This window comes from Notolepis coatsorum (genome assembly GCF_963971535.1).
Source record: "Notolepis coatsorum genome assembly, chromosome: 16".
In the NCBI taxonomy this organism is placed as follows: Eukaryota; Metazoa; Chordata; class Actinopteri; order Aulopiformes; family Paralepididae; genus Notolepis; species Notolepis coatsorum.
This window is the reverse complement of record NC_140180.1, coordinates 85,574,386-85,596,606: the sequence shown is the minus strand read 5'-3', so window position 1 is coordinate 85,596,606 and position 22,221 is coordinate 85,574,386. Positions and strand designations below refer to the sequence as shown.

The following is a 22,221-nucleotide window of genomic DNA, read 5'->3' as shown; positions in this document are numbered from 1 at the left end:
GTTCAGTAGAAAGCTATCTGGCTGCACGTTAGCCTATAGCTTAGCACAATGAATGGAAGTGGAAGCGGCCGGTTAGCCTTTGGGAGAGGTGTTAGTTGGACAATGCCTAGGCTAACCGGCCGCTTCCGCTTCCATTCATTGTGCTAAGCTACACAAGAGGAAACTGGTATCTATCTTCTTGTCTCTCTCTGGAGAAGACGGTAAGCTAATTTCCCAACATGTTGGCGTGTTCCTTTAAGAACAGACCAGTGCAGTGAGAACAGTGTTGTTCTTTCAGATAGCAGGACACAGTTGATTGACAGGCTGCCTTCACCACGGGTTGCTCTGAGCAGTGACGTCTACATCCTCGATTCGTGGAAGTCTACCGCTAGCCCCGCCTTCCAGGTAGCCAGGCTTCACCGTGGATGCGTCTGAGAGTCTCCTCTTGCTCCTGGTCAGGTCTGGTCAGCACGAGAGACGGGTGGATTGACAGGTTATTGATTAAAAGAGGGAATAAAAAGAGTAATTCATTATCTAGTCGTGGATTAGTTTAGCTGAACTACAAGAAAGCCAAAAGGAGATCCGTTATAACTTTCCTCCATACCGATACACAATTACAATGGCGAGCGGCCAGGGTAATGATATCTTTAATGTCAGCTGGGTTACATTGGTTTGGAAATTAGCTCTCCTTCTCTCTTGTTACTCCAGAACTCCACCAAACTAAAACTCTCCAGCATTATCACCGAGACCCCAAAATAAAGGGAAAAAACTATAAGAATGTATCAATGAAAGAAACATTGATGAAAGCAATGGGCACAGTAAGCACAGAGTAAACACACTTCATTCACTTCCTCACAGAGAACAGTCAACCTGCTGTATATGTATACTATGAGCTGTCACTCACCTGAGATGGCCAATAGCATCTTACGCCTGGCTCCGAACGTAGACACGCCCACCTCTTTCAGGTCTTCCTCAGAAAGAGTGAGGAACGTCTGGTAGTCAATCTGAGAGGAGCAACGTACAGTACGACAGAGTGAGGAACGTCTGGTAGTCAATCTGAGAGGAGCAAGGTGTGTCCTCACTGTGAATCTATATGAGTCATCCTAAGCCCTAGGGGGCGCTGTCTGTCTGCTGTACCTCTTGTTGATCGAACACGTCTATGTATTTCCCCAGGCCCAGCTGGCTCAGCAGCACAGGTAACTCGTCACTGGGCTCGGGGGAGGGGCTCCGCTGGCTGCAGGTCGATGCCCTCCGTGCTGAGGACACGCTCTCGAAGTAGGTGCTGCTGCTCGCGTAGCTTTCCGCTTAGGGGTCAGAGGTGAGAGTTCAGAGATGAGGAGAGGGGAAGAAGTGACAAGTAAAAAGGGCCTAAAATGTAATATTTCTTAATTCACTTTTTTTCCCTTCGATAATCTATTGTCGTGTCCTATTCCAAGTCTCTCAACATATCTACTCTGTAACATATCTACACTGTAACATATCTACACTGTAACATATCTACACTGTAACATATCTACACTGTAATATATCTACATTGTAACATATCTACACTGTAACATATCTACACTGTAATATATCTACAATGTAACATTTACAATGTAATATATCTATACTGTAACATACAGTATATCCACTGTAACAAATCTACAATGTAACATATTTACAATGTAACATATCTACACTGTAACATACAGTATCTACAATGTAACATATCTACACTGTAACAAATCTACAATGTAACATATCTACACTGTAACAAATCTACAATGTAACATATTTACAATGTAACATATCTATTAGGGATGTCCGATATTATCGGCTGATATTGGCATTAAAATGTAATATCGGAAATGATCGGTATCGGTTAAACAAAATATATATATATCTTTTTTCTTTCTTTTTTTTGTTTACATTTATTTAACCTTTATTTACCCAGGCTAGCAAGTAAGAACTAATTCTTATTTTATTTATTGTCAAAAGTATGCATAATGTTGTGTTAATTCCACGACAAGAGATATGTAATGTTAATTACCTGAAATTATTCCGTTTTTTGGGGGGGGAATCCCCGCATATATCGGTATCGGTTGATATTGGTATCAGAAATTAAGAGTTGGACAATATCGGATATCGGTAAAAAAGCCAATATCGAACATCCCTAATATCTATACTGTAACTTATCTACACTGTAACATATCTGCACTGTAACAAATCTACACTGTAACATATTTACACTGTAACATACAGTATCTGCATTGTAACAAATATACACTGTAACATATACACTGTAACATACAGTATCTACACTAACATATCTACACTGTAACATATCTACACTGTAACATATCTACACTGTAACATATCTACACTGTAACAAATCTACACTGTAACATATTTACACTGTAACATACAGTATCTGCATTGTAACAAATATACACTGTAACATATACACTGTAACATACAGTATCTACACTAACATATCTACACTGTAACATATCTACACTGTAACATATCTACACTGTAACATATCTACACTGTAACATATCTACACTGTAACATATCTACATTGTAACAAATCTACACTGTAACATATACACTGTAACATACAGTATCTACACTAACATATCTACATTGTAACATATCTACACTGTAACATATCTACACTGTAACATATCTACACTGTAACATATCTACACTGTAACATATCTACACTAACAAATCTACATAGAGGTAACTTACAGGGTTTGTCATTTTTTAAAGTAAATGCAGGGAAGCAGGAGGTGGAGGAGGAGAAGTTGGAGGGCGACGAGGAGGGGGAAGACGAGGAAGAGGAGGGGGAGACAGGCGAGGAGGAGGATGCGGACCCTCGTCTATCCCGCCAGTTCTCCGAGCTGCTCCCGTTGAACGCTTGCACCTTATTCCCAACCTGAGGAGCCCATGACTAGAGAGAGAGAGAGAGAAAGAGAGGGAGGGAGACATACCGCTAAATTGGTGATGGGTTGCTGTTATCTGAATCCATTTTAGAACATTAAAGTGGATATTTCTCTCCTCCCTCCATCCATCCTTCTGTCTCTCCCTCTTTAACACCCCCCCCCCCCCACCTCAAACTCCACAATATGTTACTGCTCTCTCACTTTCTGTGGGCAGAATATCAAAAGATCCAAAATCCAAAATTGAGATAGAGATAGAGAAGACGAATAATCCACTCATAGAAGCAACAAGCCCCTTAACCAATCCACCCATAGTTAAGTGCCTGTCAGAGGAGAACCTCCCACCTCAGTGAGTCTGCTTTGATTCAATGTTGCTCCAGCTGTATAAGGCGTATAAAGGAAGTCATGGGAGAGAGGTGGAAAGCCACCATGTAAACCAGACACTCAGGAGAGCACTGCACTTGTAGACTAACGTGATGGCAGCCGTGGAATTAAATTAGCGTATAAATTCACTGCAATGTGTTGTTCCACACGCTGTGAGATATTATAACAAGCTTGAAAATATAAGGGGGGGGGGGTATCAAAAATAGAGGCCTTGCATAGAATGTTTGTGTAGTTATCTGACATGGCTGTCTATAACCATTGGTAACCATTTTCAAAAGAAAATGCCAAATTTCTGTGTAGTGGTAGAGTAGGTAAAACGTCGGGAATCTTGTTTATTTAATAAGACTGATTTATTCCATTTTTGTTGATGAATTCCTCACATATTAACACATAGAAACCGCTGTCTCTTCCAAAATGGAGGACAAATGGGGACTCTAAACATTCCATGCAAGGCCTCTACTGAGATGGTGTCAGAGAGAGAGAGCCAGGAGCCAGCTGGTCATTGAAACAAAGTCAGCAATCAGAGTATAAACCCCACCATCAGAACTACTGACTTTCATACAAATCAAGCACACTCTTTTGATTTGTCTCAGTCGGTTGCTGCCTTTCATGTTGGCGAGCACAGGACTCAATGCTGCGTTGACATACGGTCCACGTCTCAGCCTGAGAGAGAACGAGATGGCCCTGGCTTGCATGAAAGAAAATCTGTAACACTGCAGGCTGACTAAGTGAACAGCCCAGACTGTAGACATTTTAATCTTCATTTGAATCTTCATATCATTCCACCAATAGTGGAAAAAGTGACTATAGCTCGGCCGAGAAAGTGCCGATCGACTTGGGATTGGTCTCTACGTGTTCAGGAGACTCAGGCGTATACAAGTCTATTGGATCACGTCTCCAGCACCCCCACAGCCGTAGCTACAACCACTTAATGTCAAGGCTCTCATCCACATTCATTCATTTTCTCCCCCCGCTCTCTCTCCCATGAGCTCAATGTACCGCGGAAGTGCAGTGGTCTATAGGAGAACATTATATGTAATCTCCCCCTCAGTGCAGTAAGTTCTATAGGTTAGTGTTAGCTCCTTGGTACCAGTTGCTGGCTGGTGCAGGTGGTGCTCAGGTAGGGCTTGTAGTTGCGCCGGCTGATGTTGCGGAGCTCCTTGACGGCCTCCGCGGGCATGGACTTGGAGAAGCCCAGGCCGCTCCATGTGTCCGTGGGCGTCTGGACCTCCGTGACCACCGGCGTCCTCTGCATGGCTGAGCCAATTTAAACATGGACGAGAAACATTATACATGGACAAGAAACATGCAGCTCCATGAGACATAAGAAGGTTCATATTCATCTGGATATACACAGACACACACTCTATAGCCCTAACCCTACCTCTCACGTGCCTACACTTAAAGGAACAGTCCTTGATTAAAGAATAAAGATGATTATATGCCCCATAATCTCACACTCATATCCCCAAACTATAAACAGTTGGTTTGAGAGTTATTGAGTTCATGATATAAGATGTGTGATGTCATTATGATGTATATTATTATGCATATTATGATGTCATTATGTGGTGTATAGTATGATGTCATTATGATGTCGATTACGAGTGACATAACCACCTATCACAACCTCTTGTTAGCTTTCTCCAAAACCACCATGTCCTCCGTCACGTCTCATGCCTTCTCGTATCATTGCTATGCCGATGATACTCAACTCTTCCTCTCCTTTCCTCCCTCAGACATGCCTGTCCGACATCGCCGCCTGGATGACGACCAACCACCTCAAACTGAACCTAAGCAAAACAGAATTGCTTCACCTGCCGGCCAAATCATCCCCGCTGACCGATCGTTCCATCAAAGTGGAGAATGTAGCCATGTCCCCAACCGCCAAGAACCAGGTGTAGTCCTTGACGACCGGCTGAACTTCTCCACTCACATCGCCGCAACAACCAGAACCTGCAGATTCATTCTGAGCAATGTCACAAGGATCCACCCCTTCCTGACAAAAGAAGCCACTCAACTCCTCGTGTAATCAACAGTCATGTCTCGCCTCGACTACTGCAATGCACTTCTTGCTGGTCTACCGACCACAGCAACCAAGCCACTTCAACTCAGAACGCAGCCACCAGCCTGATCTCCAACCTACAAAAGTCAGTCCATGTTACCCCCTTCTTAGGGACCTGCACTGGCTCCCCATCACCGCACAAATCCGCTTCAAGGTCCTCGACCTGGCAGGCATATCGCGCGGCGAGAGGGTCATCGAAGAGAAGCCGTATATTCTCTGTCCTTGCTCCACAATGGTGAAACGAAGAAAGACAGACAGACAGTCACAGACACACACAGACACACACACACACACACACACACACACACACACACACACACACACACACACACACACACACACACACACACACGCAGTGTTTCCATCTCCTTCCTCTGACAGATATGGACAAGCTGTGTTTCAGGTGCTTCCTAATGCAGATTAATAGATAGGGTGCCATCTAATTACTAGGCTTTAATGAAGCCCAGACTGCAGAGACTGAGGTGGACACACAGGCTAAACACTGACAAATGACGCTGCTATGGTTTTGGCGCCGTTAGTCCAGGCTCCATATGTGTGAACGGTTGATAAAAAGTGCAATAGCAGAAAGAAAGACAATCAGAATGATACCAACTGATTATAGGCCATCATCTGTGTGTGTGTGTGTGTGTGTGTGTGCGTGTGTGTGTGTGTGTGTGTGTGTGTGTGTGTGTGTGTGTGTGTGTGTGTGCGTGCGTGCGTGCGTGCGTGCGTGCATGCGTGCGTGCGTGCGTGCGTGCGTGCGTGCGTCTCATTCACAAACAGGCATATGGGTATCATAATGAGTCAGAGGCAGATGGCTCATTCAAACTGCTAGTTCATAATCGCGTAAAGCAACACTAAGGTAATTTGGTGCCATTTGGCCACAACTCTCTCCAATATCCCTCATTCTGAATGTGCGGTTGTGTCTGTGCATGTATGTGTATGTGTACCAGAGTTTCTCTGTGCAGCTAGGAGACGTCCTCTCTTCCGTGCCCCCCTCTTACCTGTGGGGTTCCTCAAGGGTCAATCTTAGGTCCCATCCTCTTTCTACTGTACATGCTACCTTAGGTGAAATCCTCGCCAAGCACAACATATCCTTCCACTGCTTCGCAGATGATCTACCGACCTCTTAAGGCCACAGTAGGGCTGACCCCTATTAATCGATTAGTCGACTAATCGGTCGAAAGGAGCCGTAGTCGACTGGCCAACCTCTTAGTCGAATATAATTTAAAAAAAAAATCTCTTTTCTTTTTTTTCTTATTCTTTCCAAAAGAAAAGAGGCCTAGAAGCGTGGCTAACGCTAATGGCACGCATACCAGGGGCTAACTGCCTAAGAAAACAGGCACAGAGGCACTGAAAGAGGATTTCACCCATCTAATGAACACACTAGACTAGACAAATATCAAGATGTATCCATCAGTGGACCAATTGCATGCTTTTTCAGAGGACAAGAAGCCTTCAGTCGACTCCTTCAGACATTAAGCACCCCCACAGCCCAAATGGAATGATACAAAAGTTTAATTTTTTTTCTTTTTTTTTTTAAATATTATATATATATTTTTTTAAGTCGACCAATAGTCGAGTAACGGCACATTTTGGCCAATCCTAGTCGACCATCCAAATCCTTAGTCGGGGACAGCCCTAGGCCACAGGACAGGTCGCACTTCAGTCACTGCTTGACTGTCTAACCGTTCTAACGGAACCGACATCAAAGCATGGATTTGTGAGTGCTAACTTCCTCCTCCCTAATGAGAGCATAATGCAATACTCTACTCCTCTGGGCTCTAACATCCGGTCCTCCGTTAGAAACCTCGGAGTGATAGTGCCTTTAAATTCACCAAACAGGTCAGTTCAGTTAGGAACAGCTTTTTCCACCTCAGAACCCTAGCGAAGACCAGGGCCTATCTCTCTCTCTCCGAGCAACCTGGAGAGAGTGATCAAGAGACAGACAGACAGTCACACACACACACACACACACACACACACACACACACACACACACACACACACACACACACACACACACACACACACACACACACACACACACACACACACACACGCAGTGTTTCCATCTCCTTCCTCCCCAGAGCATCAACTGCAATGCTCTTTTTTATGCTGGCATTGATCAGGCATCACTCCGCCGCCTGCAGCTCGTCCAAAATGCGGCTGACCGACTCCTCACCAGCTCAAAAAAGTGTGAGCACATCGCCCCAGTCCTGGCCTCACTCCACTGGCCCCTAACTGTTAACTGTTTTTATATCCCTAAACGGCCTGGCCCCACAGTACCTGACTGAGCTCCTGCGTAGCCACACCCCATCCAGAGCCCTAAGGTCAGCCGACCAATTGCTGCTAAATGTCCCCAGATCTAGGCTCAAAACCAGAGGGGACAGAGCCTTTTTCATAGCCGCCCCTAAACTGTGGAATAGCCTCCCCCTCCACATCAGGTCAGCCCAGACCCCTAGAGGTCTTTAAGTCCTGGCTAAAGACTCATCTCTTCTCCCTGTGCGTGAGTGTGTTTACCTGAATGCATGCAAGTGTTGCCAGGATAATGTCTCTGCCTAAACTGTGTTAATTCACAGTTTCACTTCTGCTCACTTATACTGTAACTCAAAGTGCAGTGTGCAAATGAGCCACCATCATCATCTCTCTGGTGTAGCTTTTAAATTAGCCCCCTTCACCATCTTTCTGGCAAGGCGCAGCATTCAAATGGGCTCCCCTCATCACCTCTCTGGCAAGGTGCAAGTGTTCAAATGGGCTCCCTTCATCACCTCTCAAATGGGCTCCCTCGAACAACTCCAAGTCAAGTCAATTCATGTGTTATTTTATCCTCCCTGGCTCTGCTCGCTATGTGAATGTGTCCTGTCCATCATTGAAGCGAATAAACCACATTATCTCCCTACCGCAGAGCCCTATGATGACCTACCAGTATTTTATTCTATGACAATACCTTTTGAGCCGGACTCTCTGGAGTAATTTTGGACATTTCGAACATTTAGAAAAACAAGCTAAATGGATCCCCTGGGCCCAGGAGTTCAAAACTTGTAATCCCTACTGATTGATTGATTGATTGATTGCAGATTTTAATGAACAAATTGCAGAATGGGTACAGTACAGTACAGCTCAATACACACAATTGTTAAGGGGATGTAGACCAGAGAAAGACTTTCATCTTGTTTACATCAGGGTCCCCCATTTTCAATTCATAAGGAGTTGAAATGAATCTGATCCAATCAGAGAGGGATTACAAGTTTTGAACTCCTGGGCCTTGATTCCTAGCACTGCCCGGCTTGCTAATGCAAAACTGATATGGTTCCATCTGCTAAAACCTCCTCTTCAGGGTCCAACAACAACAACAGTATGGGTGATTTGCGTCGGAGAGGCAAAAGCAACAAGATAACTACTGGGCGTCAGCGACCATACCTTCTGCAAGATGAATTTTTAATACCCAATATAGTGGATGTGGTATACATGGAACAGAGTGTGGATAGGACTCTGGAGCAGGAAGGAATATTAACCCTTTGGGAGCACTGACCTCGTGTCGCCAGCAGTTTCTTCTTCTCGTAGTCATACTCCTGCAGACCAACACAAACACCACAGAGGAAGAACACAGGACATGGAATCACACCAACACAAACACAGCAGAGGAAGAACACAGGACATGGAATCAGGGATTCTCTGGCTTGCGAGGACAAGAGTGAATCTCTCTCTCTCTGTCTCTCTCGCTGTCTCTCTCTCTCTCTTTCTCACTGTCTCTCTGTCTCTCACTCTGACTCTCTGTCTCTCTCACTGTCTCCATCTCTGTTTTTCTCTCTGTCTCTTTTTCTGTCTATCTCTCTTGCTGTCTCTCTTGCTCTCTCCACCACACAGTTCCGTAGCATGACCATAATATACTTTTATAACGTTGGAGACTCATCCTGTTAATGCTGTTAATGAAGTGTCTGGTGGGAGAGAGAAGGAGAAAGAGAGAGAGAGAGAGAGAGAGAGAGAGAGAGAGAGAGAGAGAGAGAGAGAGAGAGAGAAGGAGGGAGAGAGAGAGAGAGAGAAGGAGAGACACAGAAACAGAGATAGAGAGAGAGAGGGAAAGGTAGTTGTTTCTCTTTACCTCAGTGAGGAGGTCTTGAATCTGCGTCAGTTCTCTCCTTAGACTGTTCCTCTTCTCTCCCATCCCTCCTTCCATCTCTACACACTGCAGTCTGACACACACACAAAACACACACAGAAAGCACAGTGTTACACTCACATACACAAAGGAGATAGTTATGTGCACGCATGCACACATACACACACACACACACACATACGTCTATATACAGTAAGTATACAGTATGTAAGTCTATACAAGTCTATATAAGTCTATACAAATCTATATAAGTCTGTAAGTGTATATAATTCTATATACGTTTATATAAGACTATGTAAGTCTATATAAGACTTGAGAGCTTTACAACATTGTGTATGTTGTACTGTAGATATGTCTGTTATCTGACACAGAACAACACAATAAATTAGTCAATAAGCTGAGTCAGTACTAGGGATGCACCGATATGAAAATTTGCCACGATACCGATACCGATTGTTCAACTAACACAATCGGCCGATAACGATATTTGTGGGGAAATTCTTTTTATGAATATTTGTATATACTGCATATTTGTATGTCTCTAAATGTTTTGATGCATTGAAAATGGAGGACCTTTTATTATAACCATATAACAAAAAATTATATTATTGTTTATGAAAATATTTTAGCCCTATGCTTGACTATTATTTTAGGCAGGGCAACAAATAAAATAATAATAATAAAATGAATAAATAAAATATTAAATAAATAAATAGGCTACACGTCTCTCTTTTTGTGTTACAAATTGTGCTCACCTATATGAACATAGGCCTCTTTACTTACTTAAAAAAAGGAAACATCAAGAAATATGTTTATGGTATTAATTCAACCATGCCATGTGTGTTTTTATTTTATAATGCTCATGAGTCATGATTATTGCTGACGACTGAGTCATACAATACTCACTGGCTTTCATAACAGACTAACTTGTCTTGCTCAAGACTTGTTTATTAGTTTTAATAAGAGAGCACTGTCTTTCAACCAAAGCAATGCAACAGAACAATTTTGAATTGACAGTCTATTCTGCCAATTACGTCACACCGCTTGCACCCGCCTCTGCTGTTCTTACCACCAATCGGCAAGCGTTTATTTGTTTTTTACTTCCGGGATGTCCGCCATTGATTTTGATGAGAGCTCAACAACAACGACAACAACAACGTTAGCTCCCCGCCGGCCACGAGTGGACTACCAGCACTCCACAGGAGTACTAAACGAGGCATAATGATTTTACTGCAACAAATGTTATAATAAAAGCTTTTCTATACATTTGTCTGATTGAAAACTTTATTAACAGATTGCAGAATGGGTACAATTCAGTACGGGCTCTCTGAGCAAAGGAAGGAACGAGTAATGCTTGCTATGTTCGGGTAAATACGCTGATGTTATTAAACGTGTAACTATATAACGTTAATGCCACAAAACGAATGCCTTTGTTAATCATAAGTAGTAACGTTGATGCAGTAGCATGTGTGTGGGGGGGGGCGGCGTTGTGCAGGTCGCTTGACTGAAACTTTTTTCAAAGTTTGAATGTGTGGACCAGATTGACGCGACACAAATTGATGGATATTTATCGGCTACTGCCATCGGCACATTTGAGCTTATCGGCCGATAAGCCGATGGCAGTCAACAAGGCACTTATCGGCCGATACCGATACCCGACCGATATATCGGTGCACCCCTAGTCTGTACAGTAGATGAGTTAATAAGATGAGTCTGTACAGTAGATTAGTTAATAAGATGAGTCTGTAGAGTAGATGAGTTAATAAGATGAGTCTGTACAGTAGATGAGTTAATAAGATGAGTCTGTACAGTAGATGAGTTAATAAACTGAGTCTGTACAGTAGATGAGTTAATAAGCTGAGTCTGTACAGTGGGTGAGTCAATAAGCTGAGTCTGTACAGTAGATTAGTTAATAAGCTGAGTCTGTACAGTGGGTGAGTGAGTGAGTGAGTGAGTGAGTGAGTGAGTGAGTGAGTGAGTGAGTGAGTGAGTGAGTGAGTGAGTGAGTGAGTGAGTGAGTGAGTGAGTGAGTGAGTGAGTGAGTGAGTGTGTATGCGTGGGTGGGTGTGTTTATATGCGTCAATGTTATAGGTGTTTGTGTGCTTATGTATCTGTGTTTGTGTGTGTATAATGTATATGAGTGATTGCATGTGTGTGTGTTTGTGTGTGTGTGTGTGTGTGTGTGTGTGTGTGTGTGTGTGTGTGTGTGTGTGTGTGTAGTCACCTTTGTGTGAGGGCTTGCCCAGTAGAATGTCTTCTGCCCTGGTTGAAGAGCCTTATGAGCTCAGGACCCTGCAGGCTGCCTCTGCGACCCATGACCTCTGGACCCTGCAGACTCGCCCTGCGACCCATGACCTCTGGACCCTGCAGACTCGCCCTGCGACCCATGACCTCTGGACCCTGCAGGCTCGCCCTGCGACCCATGACCTCAGGACCCTGCAGACTCGCCCTGCGACCCATGACCTCAGGACCCTGCAGGCTCGCCCTGCGACCCATGACCTCAGGACCCTGCAGACTCGACCTGCGACCCATGACCTCTGGACCCTGCAGACTCGCCCTGCGAGCCATCAACGCCGCCCTGACGCCGCCCACCACCTCACACACCTCCGATGATGTCATCACCATGGGGCCGAGGCTCTCATCCTCTGATTGGCCGGATTGGTCCTCGTTCTCCAGGATCTGAGGGAGAGCAGAGAGTTCATTGGTTTTGACGTTGCTGAGGTTTATTTATGAATCGTATTGGCCCCGCCCACTTCTGCCATTGTCTTTTTATCTTTGAGTTACATGATAAAGATGCTACTGTAGCTTGTGTGGATATTTTTGATCCACTTTTTCTCCTTCTTTTTCTGTTTTTCTCCCATCCCAATTTAGTCGTGCCAATTCCCCCCTCCCCTGTCTTGATCGTTGCTCGCATGTGCCCCCCACTGGTCGGTCGTAGGGAGGGTTGAAGAATCTATCACATGTCCCCTCCGATACATGCGGAGGCAGCCAGCCACATCTTTTCACCTGCCAGCGCGGACTCTCATTGGCGAGGTGTAACGTGTGGGAGGCTCACACTACCCTCGCTATCTCCTGTCCTTGCTGTGCAGGCGCCCTGACCGACCTGTAGGAGTTGCTGTTTACAACGACCAGATTACCACCCATCGACTTCCCTCCCACTGACTCTGCCAATTGAGTCAGTATGACGGCCGGCCCAAGCCGGAGCCCAGAGGCAACGCTGACAGCCGGATTCGATACCGGTGTCTCTCGCGTTGGTGATGAGCGCTTAGACCGCTGTGCCACCCAGCCGCCAGCTTGTGTGGATATTCAAACTAAATTAATAATATATCTCTAAGTATAAAACTGTTTAGCTAGTTCATTATCCTCATGAGAAAGATACTGTGTCTGTAAACAAACAGAGCCTTGGTGTTTTTCATTAAAAACTGATTGTATCGAGGCGGTTAGGTGGCCGAGCAGAGATTGCGTTCGTCACCAGCCCCGGAGCTGTGAGCTGTGAGCTGTGAGCTGGATTTTGTCACCAGCTTGGCTGGCCGTCTGCACTAATACAATTGGCTGTATTAGAGGGTGGGAGAAGCTGGCGGGGTGGGTTGTAAACAGCGACTCCTACAGTTCGGTCGGGGCGCCTGCTAAGCGCGGATTGGACTTGAGGGGGATAGTGTGGTCCTCCCACACGCTACGCCCTCTCAATGAGAATCCGCGCTGCCAGGTGAAAAGAAGCGGTGATTGGCTGGACGTGTGTCGGAGGAAGCACGTGGTAGCCTCCACTCTCCCAGATGATCTGACTGTGGGGGGTAAGTGCGCAGCGACCAGGAAGGGACTGGGAATTGGCATACGACTAACATTGGGATGGGAGAAAATCGGAGGAAAATGGAGGGGGAAAAAGACCAAAAAAAAAAAAAAAAAAAATGATTGTATCTAGTCTCTAGATACAGAGACACAAGCTCAGAGGATGTTGAAAGACAAACGCTGGCAGTGTCCTTGTTGCCTTGAAACATACATAAGTATATACATAATAAGTATATTATAGTATCTAAGATAGATACAATAAAACATGGACTCTTTAATGTTTTTCACATAATGAAACAGTGAAAGATTTTGTCTAATATGTGTAAATGGTTATAGTACACACACACACACACACACACACTCACTCACAAACTCTCACACACACACTCAAACAAACACACACACACTCACTCACACACACACGCACACACACACGCACACACACACTCACACAAATACACACACACACTCACTCACTCACACAAACTCTCACACGCACATGCACACACACACACACACACACACACTCACTCACATAAACTCACACACACATACACACTCACACACTCAACCAGACACACACACTCAAACAAACACACACAAACACACACACATGAACACACACTTTCTCCAGCGGCCGACTGTCTGTTCCTTTCAGCGGCATCCTGCCATCCTCAGTGGGAGGGGCCAGGCCAGGTGGTGGGGAAGGGCGGGGCTTTGTCTGCCAGTGAGATCCAATCACAGCCTCAGGGGCGGGAGCTGAGCCTGAGCAGCAAGAGGGACACGATTAGAATCAGAAAGGTCTTTATTGCCAAGTCGTTTTCACACACAAGGAATTTGCTTTGGACGTTATCGGTGCGACATTAGCGGACATACATTAGCTCATTCATGGCCAATCACGACTATAGTCGGGTTATCTTGCCATGCGCTAAGCGCCAAAATCCGAGTATAGTCGGGTTTTCGATTGTTTTCATCGTTTTTTCTTTTATTCGATTTTTTTATTCTATGCAATCTCACGGACCTCTGTGTATCATTGGGACTCATTCGTAGAATATAGATATAGCTCTGCAAACATCGTGACGCATCGTGAAAATGCCGATCTTTTAAAGCGTGGCCCATTGACCACAGGGATGGGGATACAACCTGGCGCTGAATGAGTTAATACAATAAAGAGGTGGAGTAAAATAAAATGAAATATGAGCTAAGTTAAGCATAATAGAATAATATAATTATGAAATAAAATATAGGCCAGGGCTGTACAACTGTAAATAAGAGGTTGAATAAAATGATATGGGATATAAAACTATATAAACATAAGAGATGTTGATAGTGGAAACACACACATACTCAGTCATGCATGCACGCGTACGCACACACACACACACACACACACACACACACACGCACACACACACAAACACAAACACACACAAGCACATACACACACACACACACACACATACACACACACACACACACACACACACACACGCACACACACACACACACATGCTTACCTTGGTCGGACAGACGGAGCTGCTGCAGCAGCATGTTGAGCCAGTAGTTAGTCAGCCCACCACCGGTCAGCACAGGGTCAGGGGTCATCTTGGTTGCCATGGCGACTTCACAGGACTCCAGGCCCAGGAGCAGACGGCGGGCCTCAAAGAGACTAGAGATGTTCCTCTCTAGACCCTTCAGAACCACGGACTGAAACACAACATCTAGACCCTTCAGAACCACGGACTGAAACAATACATCTAGACCCTTCAGAACCACGGACTGAAACACAACATCTAGACCCTTCAGAACCACGGACTGAAACACAACATCTAGACCCTTCAGAACCACGGACTGAAACACAACATCTAGACCCTTCAGAACCACGGACTGAAACACAACATCTAGACCCTTCAGAACCACGGACTGGAACACAACATCTAGACCCTTCAGAACCACGGACTGAAACACAACATCTAGACCCTTCAGAACCACGGACTGGAACACAACATCTAGACCATTCAGAACCACGGACTGAAACACAACATCTAGTCCCTTCAGAACCACGGACTGGAACACAACATCTAGACCCTTCAGAACCACGGACTGAAACACAACATCTAGACCCTTCAGAACCACGGACTGAAACACAACATCTAGACCCTTCAGAACCACGGACTGAAACACAACATCTAGACCCTTCAGAACCACGGACTGGAACACAACATCTAGACCCTTCAGAACCACGGACTGAAACACAACATCTTCAGAACCACGGACTGAAACACAACATCTAGACCAGGGGTAGGCAACCCTAGGCACGCGTGGGGCATTTTCATAGGCACAGGGGGCAGCATTAAAAAAATATATATATTTATATTTTTTGCTTTTTTTTTGCTTTGAAATATTATAGTGAAATATTTTGCACTGTTGTCGCATTTATCTTGTTGAAATCCTCCCACAGGTTCTTTTTACTACCACATATTTAATTGAGACCCTTTATTTGTTTATTATTTCAATTTAGCTGGAAATACATTGCTACATCATTCAGTAACATTTGCAGAGCCTTATAACAAAAACATTATTACGGTCACCATTGTGACCAGTGGGATTAATCAACACATTTTATTATTTATTTTTCTATTTCATTGAACATTGCACATGTTAAAAGCCTTTTTTTTTTCTCAAAATGTGAGTATTACCAAGTCAACTTGTGTTCTTAAAACAATGACAATAAACATAGTTTTATTAGGTTGAAATAATGTGGTTGTGTACTTATTTTTCTGTTAACTTATTATGGATTGAAAACTGAAAACCTTAATGCACAGTAACTGAACTCAATATTTTAAAGTTCTGGTAACTTATTATTATTTATTTTTTTACAGTGTAGTCTTGCGATCAATCAAAACTTATTTACACGATATACCTCACATTCACCCTCCATTCACATCCTGGTGTTCTCCTGGTGTTTTCCATTAGGCCTGTAGGTGGAGCTATGACAGCATACGTACAGTACACACACCGATGGTGTGTGATGTGTCCAAAAATGAATGGGCAAATGTGAGTGAAATGGTCACACTGTATGCAGCTGTTTGTCTGCATTCCATCCCCCACCCCAACTCAGATTTAGGGTTGATACAACCATCATAATAATATTGTTAATAATAACAATAACAATAATGATGTAATAATGTAAAAATTTTCATTAAAAAGACCTGATTATGAGAAGAAAAAAATTACGATGCATGGAATATTATTGAGGCACACTAGTTACAACTATATTTCAAACAGGCACTCCATGTCAAAAAGGTTGCTGACCCCTGGTCTAGACCCTTCAGAACCACGGACTGAAACACAACATCTAGACCCTTCAGAACCACGGACTGAACACAACATATAGACCCTTCAGAACCACGGACTGGAACACAACCATCAACACCACATTAACACCACATCAACACCATGTCAACACCACATCAACACCATGTCAACACCATGTCAACACCACATCAACACCACATCAACACCATGTCAACACCAAATTAACACCACATCAACACCACATCAACACCATGTCAACACCACATCAACACCATGTCAAGACCACATCAACACCATGTCAACACCACATCAGGGCCCCGTTCCCCGTACCTGGATAACTGAGTTAGCCGGATAACTTTCGGTTAAGTCTGACTTAAGCCGGACTTTCCGGCTCCCCGTACCTGGATTGTCCAAATCACCATGACAACAGATCCAAAAGTTTGAGCCTGGTCGAAAGCAGGGTTTAAGTTCAAGTTAGCCGGATGAAGCACAGCCACGCCCCCGCAAAGAAAGTGACAGCGCGTTTCCTGAAATTATTCCCACAGTCTAGGATCTGCTTTATACCATTCTGAATTACGTTTTTGTGCTCCATTCTTCCAGAGGGGGCTTTTGAAATGTAAAATAGACCCAAAATGCTGATACTAAATTCACTTTGTCCTAAATAATGCACGTTATATATATACCGTGGCGCTCGCTCGGTGCGATGTACACATTATGTGGTTATTTTAATTGTAACTGGGATTAAGATGTCTGATGAGATGCGCTGTTTGACGGATTTGAGAAATTGAATGAGCCGTTGACGTCACATTAATGAATGAGGATAAAGAGAGAAAACTTCATTCAAAATAAAGAATATTCTAAACACGGGTCTCTCGTTCATTAATGTATAAACAATGAATTTATCACATCTGGCACAGTGGCGCAGCGGTAGTGCTCAATCCTGCCAACCCAGCGACCGGTGTTCGAATCCATGTTTTTCCAATATAATTTTTTGGAATATAATATTAATGATTATACGCCAAAGTAGCCTAGTTGTAAGTTAAAATATTATAAATCTACATGCATTGAGGATGTCATTCTTTATATAGCTCTTAACGTGCACCAAATTGAATTATTCCTACATCGAAAAAAGAAGGAAAAGACCGGGTTTCGAACCCCGGTCGTCTGCGTGAAAGTCAAAAGAATAACCCGTTAGACCACAGTGGAGATAAGTAAAAGATCGACCATACATCAATCAATGGGAAGAGAGCCGTATCGTTATTCTGTATAACAGTTCAACTAATTATTTTCGCTAGCAAGATCTCATTTGATTATTCAATCCAGCAGGCAAGTTTAAAGAAATATAATCTGATTGATTGAGGTAATGAGGGACTTAAAATTTGCCTATAGATCAGGGGTTCCCAAACTTTTCAGGCCGGGGCCCAGAAAATAAGGCGTCAGAGAGCCGCGGCCCAATGCACATCGTCTGGCTTTTTTTTTTTTTTTTTTTTGCCAGTCGACCGATTTTTTAAGCCAAATATCACTTCAATCCTATTAAGTTAGTTCAAGTTAGTTATTCATTTATATGTGCTATTTATGAGAGGGATAACTTGTTGCAAAATAATAATGATAATAATAATAGCCTCATTAAAATACTATTGTTGCTTCGGTTGTTTTCAGCGTTTTATGTGCATAATCTGTTATTTAGTTTGAAATGTTCGTTGAAATAAGTAGATTTTTCGTTTTTGTTTATTTATTAAGTTAATATAAAACCATATAGTCACATTTTAGAATACAATAGAATAGAATTTTAGAATACAACTAGAAACACTGTCCTGGCCTGCTTCTAAGTTCAGTGGCCTGACAAAAAAAAATTAAATAAAAAAAAAAAAAAAAAAAAAAAATATTATTTATTTTTTTAAATCATCTCGCGGCCCATCCGTGGCTGCTCGCGGCCCACCTTTGGGTCGCGACCCCGACTTTGGGAACCACTGCTATAGATAACGCATTTAACTTGTCGGCGAGGCGATTGAGCCGTACTGCAATATGTTACTAAAGTTTTAAATCAATTAATCAATCAATGCCGCTAGAGAATCAGGATCTCTGCTCTCGACACTTGCTGCCTTCTCGGCTGAGGCGGGCACGCGCACTTATCCTGGGTCTCAAGTCTGGCTTGAGTTAACGAGACTGAATCCACCTTCGAGGAACAGGAAAATCCCGGTTTCAAACATCGGGTTAACTGAATCTGGATAATGACATCTTGATCGACTTAGTTGAACCAGGTACGGGGAACGGGGCCCAGCACCATGTCAACACCACATCAACACCATGTCAAGACCACATCAACACCACATCAACACCATGTCAACACCAAATTAACACCACATCAACACCACATCAACACCATGTCAACACCACATCAACACCATGTCAAGACCACATCAACACCACATCAACACCATGTCAACACCACATCAACACCATGTCAAGACCACATCAACACCACATCAACACCATGTCAACACCACATCAACACCATGTCAACACCACATCAACACCACATCAACACCACATCAACACCATGTCAACACCACATCAACACCACATCAACACCACATCAACACCACGTCAACACCACGTTAACGCCACCACAGACTGAAACACAACCACATCAACACCAGCATGGACTGAAACACAACCACATCAACTCTGACACACCTGACTAGCAAAACTGCCGCTGTGCTCTTGAGCCAGGCACATGTTCCAGCTGTGCAGTTGAAACCAATATAATTTGTATGTACGATGGACGTAAGTGTGTAAGCAAGTCAGTCAGTTAAATCAACACATGCTGTATTCCATGGTAAAACAAATAGCAGTTGTATTCATCAGAGACTACAGAATAACTACAGAGTATATTTGACTCTACAGGAGTACATTTAACAATCAGCTCAGTGTATTTGACTCTACAGGAGTACATTTAACAATCAGCTCAGTGTATTTGACTCTACAAGAGTACATTTAACAATCAGCTCAGTGTATTTGACTCGACAAGAGTACATTTAACAATCAGATCAGTGTGTTTGACTATACAAGAGTACATTTGACAATCGGCTCAGTGTATTTGACTCTACAAGAGTACATTTAACAATCAGCTCAGTGTATTTGACTCTGAGAGTACATTTAACAATCAGCTCAGTGTATTTGACTCTACAAGAGTACATTTAACAATCAGATCAGTGTATTTGACTCTACAAGAGTACATTTAACAATCGGCTCAGTGTATTTGACTCTACAAGAGTACATTTAACAATCAGCTCAGTGTATTTGACTCTACAAGAGTACATTTAACAACCAGATCAGTGTATTTGACTCTACAGGAGTACATTTAACAATCAGATCAGTGTATTTGACTATACAAGAGTACATTTAACACTCAGCTCAGTGTATTTGACTATACAAGAGTACATTTAACACTCAGCTCAGTGTATTTGACTATACAAGAGTACATTTAACACTCAGCTCAGTGTATTTGAATCCAAAGTCTACATAAGCTGTGTCTTAATTCAGGGGATGTAGCCTTCGAAGGACACGGCCTACAAAGGTGTGTCCTTGGTAGACTGGGTTGATGCATGCCCAGTTAGAAGGAGGAATCCTCTTGGTGACAAGAGGTGGTGCAAAATACATTCTGGGTTACTTGGCTGTCTCTGCGGATCCATCGGATGGATGGATCCTCCAAAATTCACGAAAAGAAGAAGGAGCCTTTGAATCGAGACAGCCTTGGTTGCACCACTGTGACACAATTTGACGCATGTGGTCTTCAAGTGCAGCCTTCAAAGGCTAAGACCCCTGAATTGAGACACAATTGTATAAAACCTTAGAGAACTACATAGACTAATTTGCTCCGTTGGCAAAGGTGACCGAAGCAGGGCAAAAGTAGTAAAGCATCATGGGAAATGTAGTCCTACCTTGGCAGTCTGTTTGACCTTGGGCTTGACGCTGATGAAGACTCCTAGGCTCTGCATCATCTGAGCAAGTCTACGAGGCTCCGCCTCCCCGTCCTCCCGCATGTCAAACATCAGACACACAGGAAGGCAGTCCTGGAGACAAACACACACACACACACACACACACACACACACACACACACACACACACACACACACACACACACACACACACACACACACACACACACACACACACACACACACACACACACACACACACACAGATACACACACACACACATACACGCACGCACACACACACACACGCACACACACACACACGCACGGACGCACGCACGCACACATACACACATACACACACACACGCACGGACGCACGCACGCACACACACATACACACACACACACACACACATACACACACACACACAAGTTGCTGAGGGTAACATTTTATATGTCCTGCAAATTGTTGCCTATACTATACTCTCACAGTTTGTAAACAATGATGGCATACAGTATAATTGGGATGTGTACTTTGGGATGTGTACAATATACAGTATACTGATATGTGTACTTTGGGATGTATACAATATACATTATATTGGCATGTGTACTTTTGGATGTATACAATATACAGTATACTGGTATGTGTACTTTGGGATGTGTACAATATACAGTATATTAGGATGTATACATTGGGATGTATACAATATACAGTATATTGGGATGTATACTTTGGGGTGTGTACTTTGGCAACAGAAAGACGGTGGAGTGTAACCAACTTTACAAGGACGTTAACCACCAGAGGTCAGGAATACGACGTAAATTAATGCACATTGTCAAATAGTGACAAACTCCCAGGTCAGTGTATGTTACTACCAGGCTTGAGTAAATTGTAATGAACCAAAGGAGAATATAAATGCTCTTCTTTTTTCCCCCTTCATCTTTGACGGTGAATAACACCATGCTAACATTGACCAGACGTGAATAATTGGCCACTGAGCTCATTCAGCACATTTTGACAGGGTTAGGGTCTTTACTCTTGGCTACATTTGGGGGAAAAAAACGCAACATTAATTTATACGTTCTGTATTGATCGATTTATGGCGTGATATGAATCTCGGCCCTGTACCGGGCCCTGTCTGGCTTAAGGGTTTTTTAAAGGAATAAAGGCATTCAAACCACCTCTGCTGAACCCGCCCCCGCCCCCGCCCCGCTCCGCTCCTCCTACCATGAGCTGCTGCCTGGCCAGACACACTCCGTCCGGGCTGCCCTGGATGAGCAGCGAGGGGGGGCTCTGTGGGGCGCTGAGGTCGGGCAGGACGATCTGGGTCTGGGTCTGGTGCATGACGCCCAGGAAGTGGGCTCCGTTCTGCCCCAGCAGGAACAGGTGTTGCTGGGAGGTCACGTCCAGCTGGGTGCTCACCATGACCCCGGCCACGACCCCGGGCTGACCCCCGACCTCTGACCCCAGGAGCAGGTCTATCAGTATGCACACAGCCTTCTGTAAGGACAGAGAGTTGGAAATTGGATGTTTTTAGAATGAAATGAGATAAATAGACATAGACTAAAGTATTGACATTATTTAGCATCTTATTTCTACCTGAAAATTAACCGTGCTTTTCTTTCCTATTTACGAGTAGCTTTGTTCTACAGTGCATTTGGGGTGAGAGGGCAAGTGATGTTTAACAGG

General features: G+C 43.8%; 1 protein-coding gene across 1 annotated transcript in view; it reads right to left on the bottom strand.

Annotated features, from left to right (window-relative positions):
* Window positions 1-309: 309 nt before the first annotated feature.
* bicc2 (bicaudal C homolog 2) overlaps window positions 310-22,221 on the bottom strand; it is a gene marked incomplete at both ends in the record, with an annotated part of 38,604 nt that continues 16,692 nt past the window's right edge. The window contains 13 exons of the mRNA XM_084332113.1: window positions 310-440; window positions 884-983; window positions 1,117-1,283; window positions 2,716-2,917; window positions 4,381-4,547; window positions 8,891-8,930; window positions 9,461-9,551; window positions 11,703-11,799; window positions 12,031-12,157; window positions 13,890-14,029; window positions 14,782-14,971; window positions 20,527-20,658; window positions 21,760-22,032. Coding sequence (XP_084188239.1) covers window positions 310-440; window positions 884-983; window positions 1,117-1,283; window positions 2,716-2,917; window positions 4,381-4,547; window positions 8,891-8,930; window positions 9,461-9,551; window positions 11,703-11,799; window positions 12,031-12,157; window positions 13,890-14,029; window positions 14,782-14,971; window positions 20,527-20,658; window positions 21,760-22,032 — 1,857 coding nt within the window. The remainder of the gene's footprint in view (window positions 441-883; window positions 984-1,116; window positions 1,284-2,715; window positions 2,918-4,380; window positions 4,548-8,890; window positions 8,931-9,460; window positions 9,552-11,702; window positions 11,800-12,030; window positions 12,158-13,889; window positions 14,030-14,781; window positions 14,972-20,526; window positions 20,659-21,759; window positions 22,033-22,221) is intronic.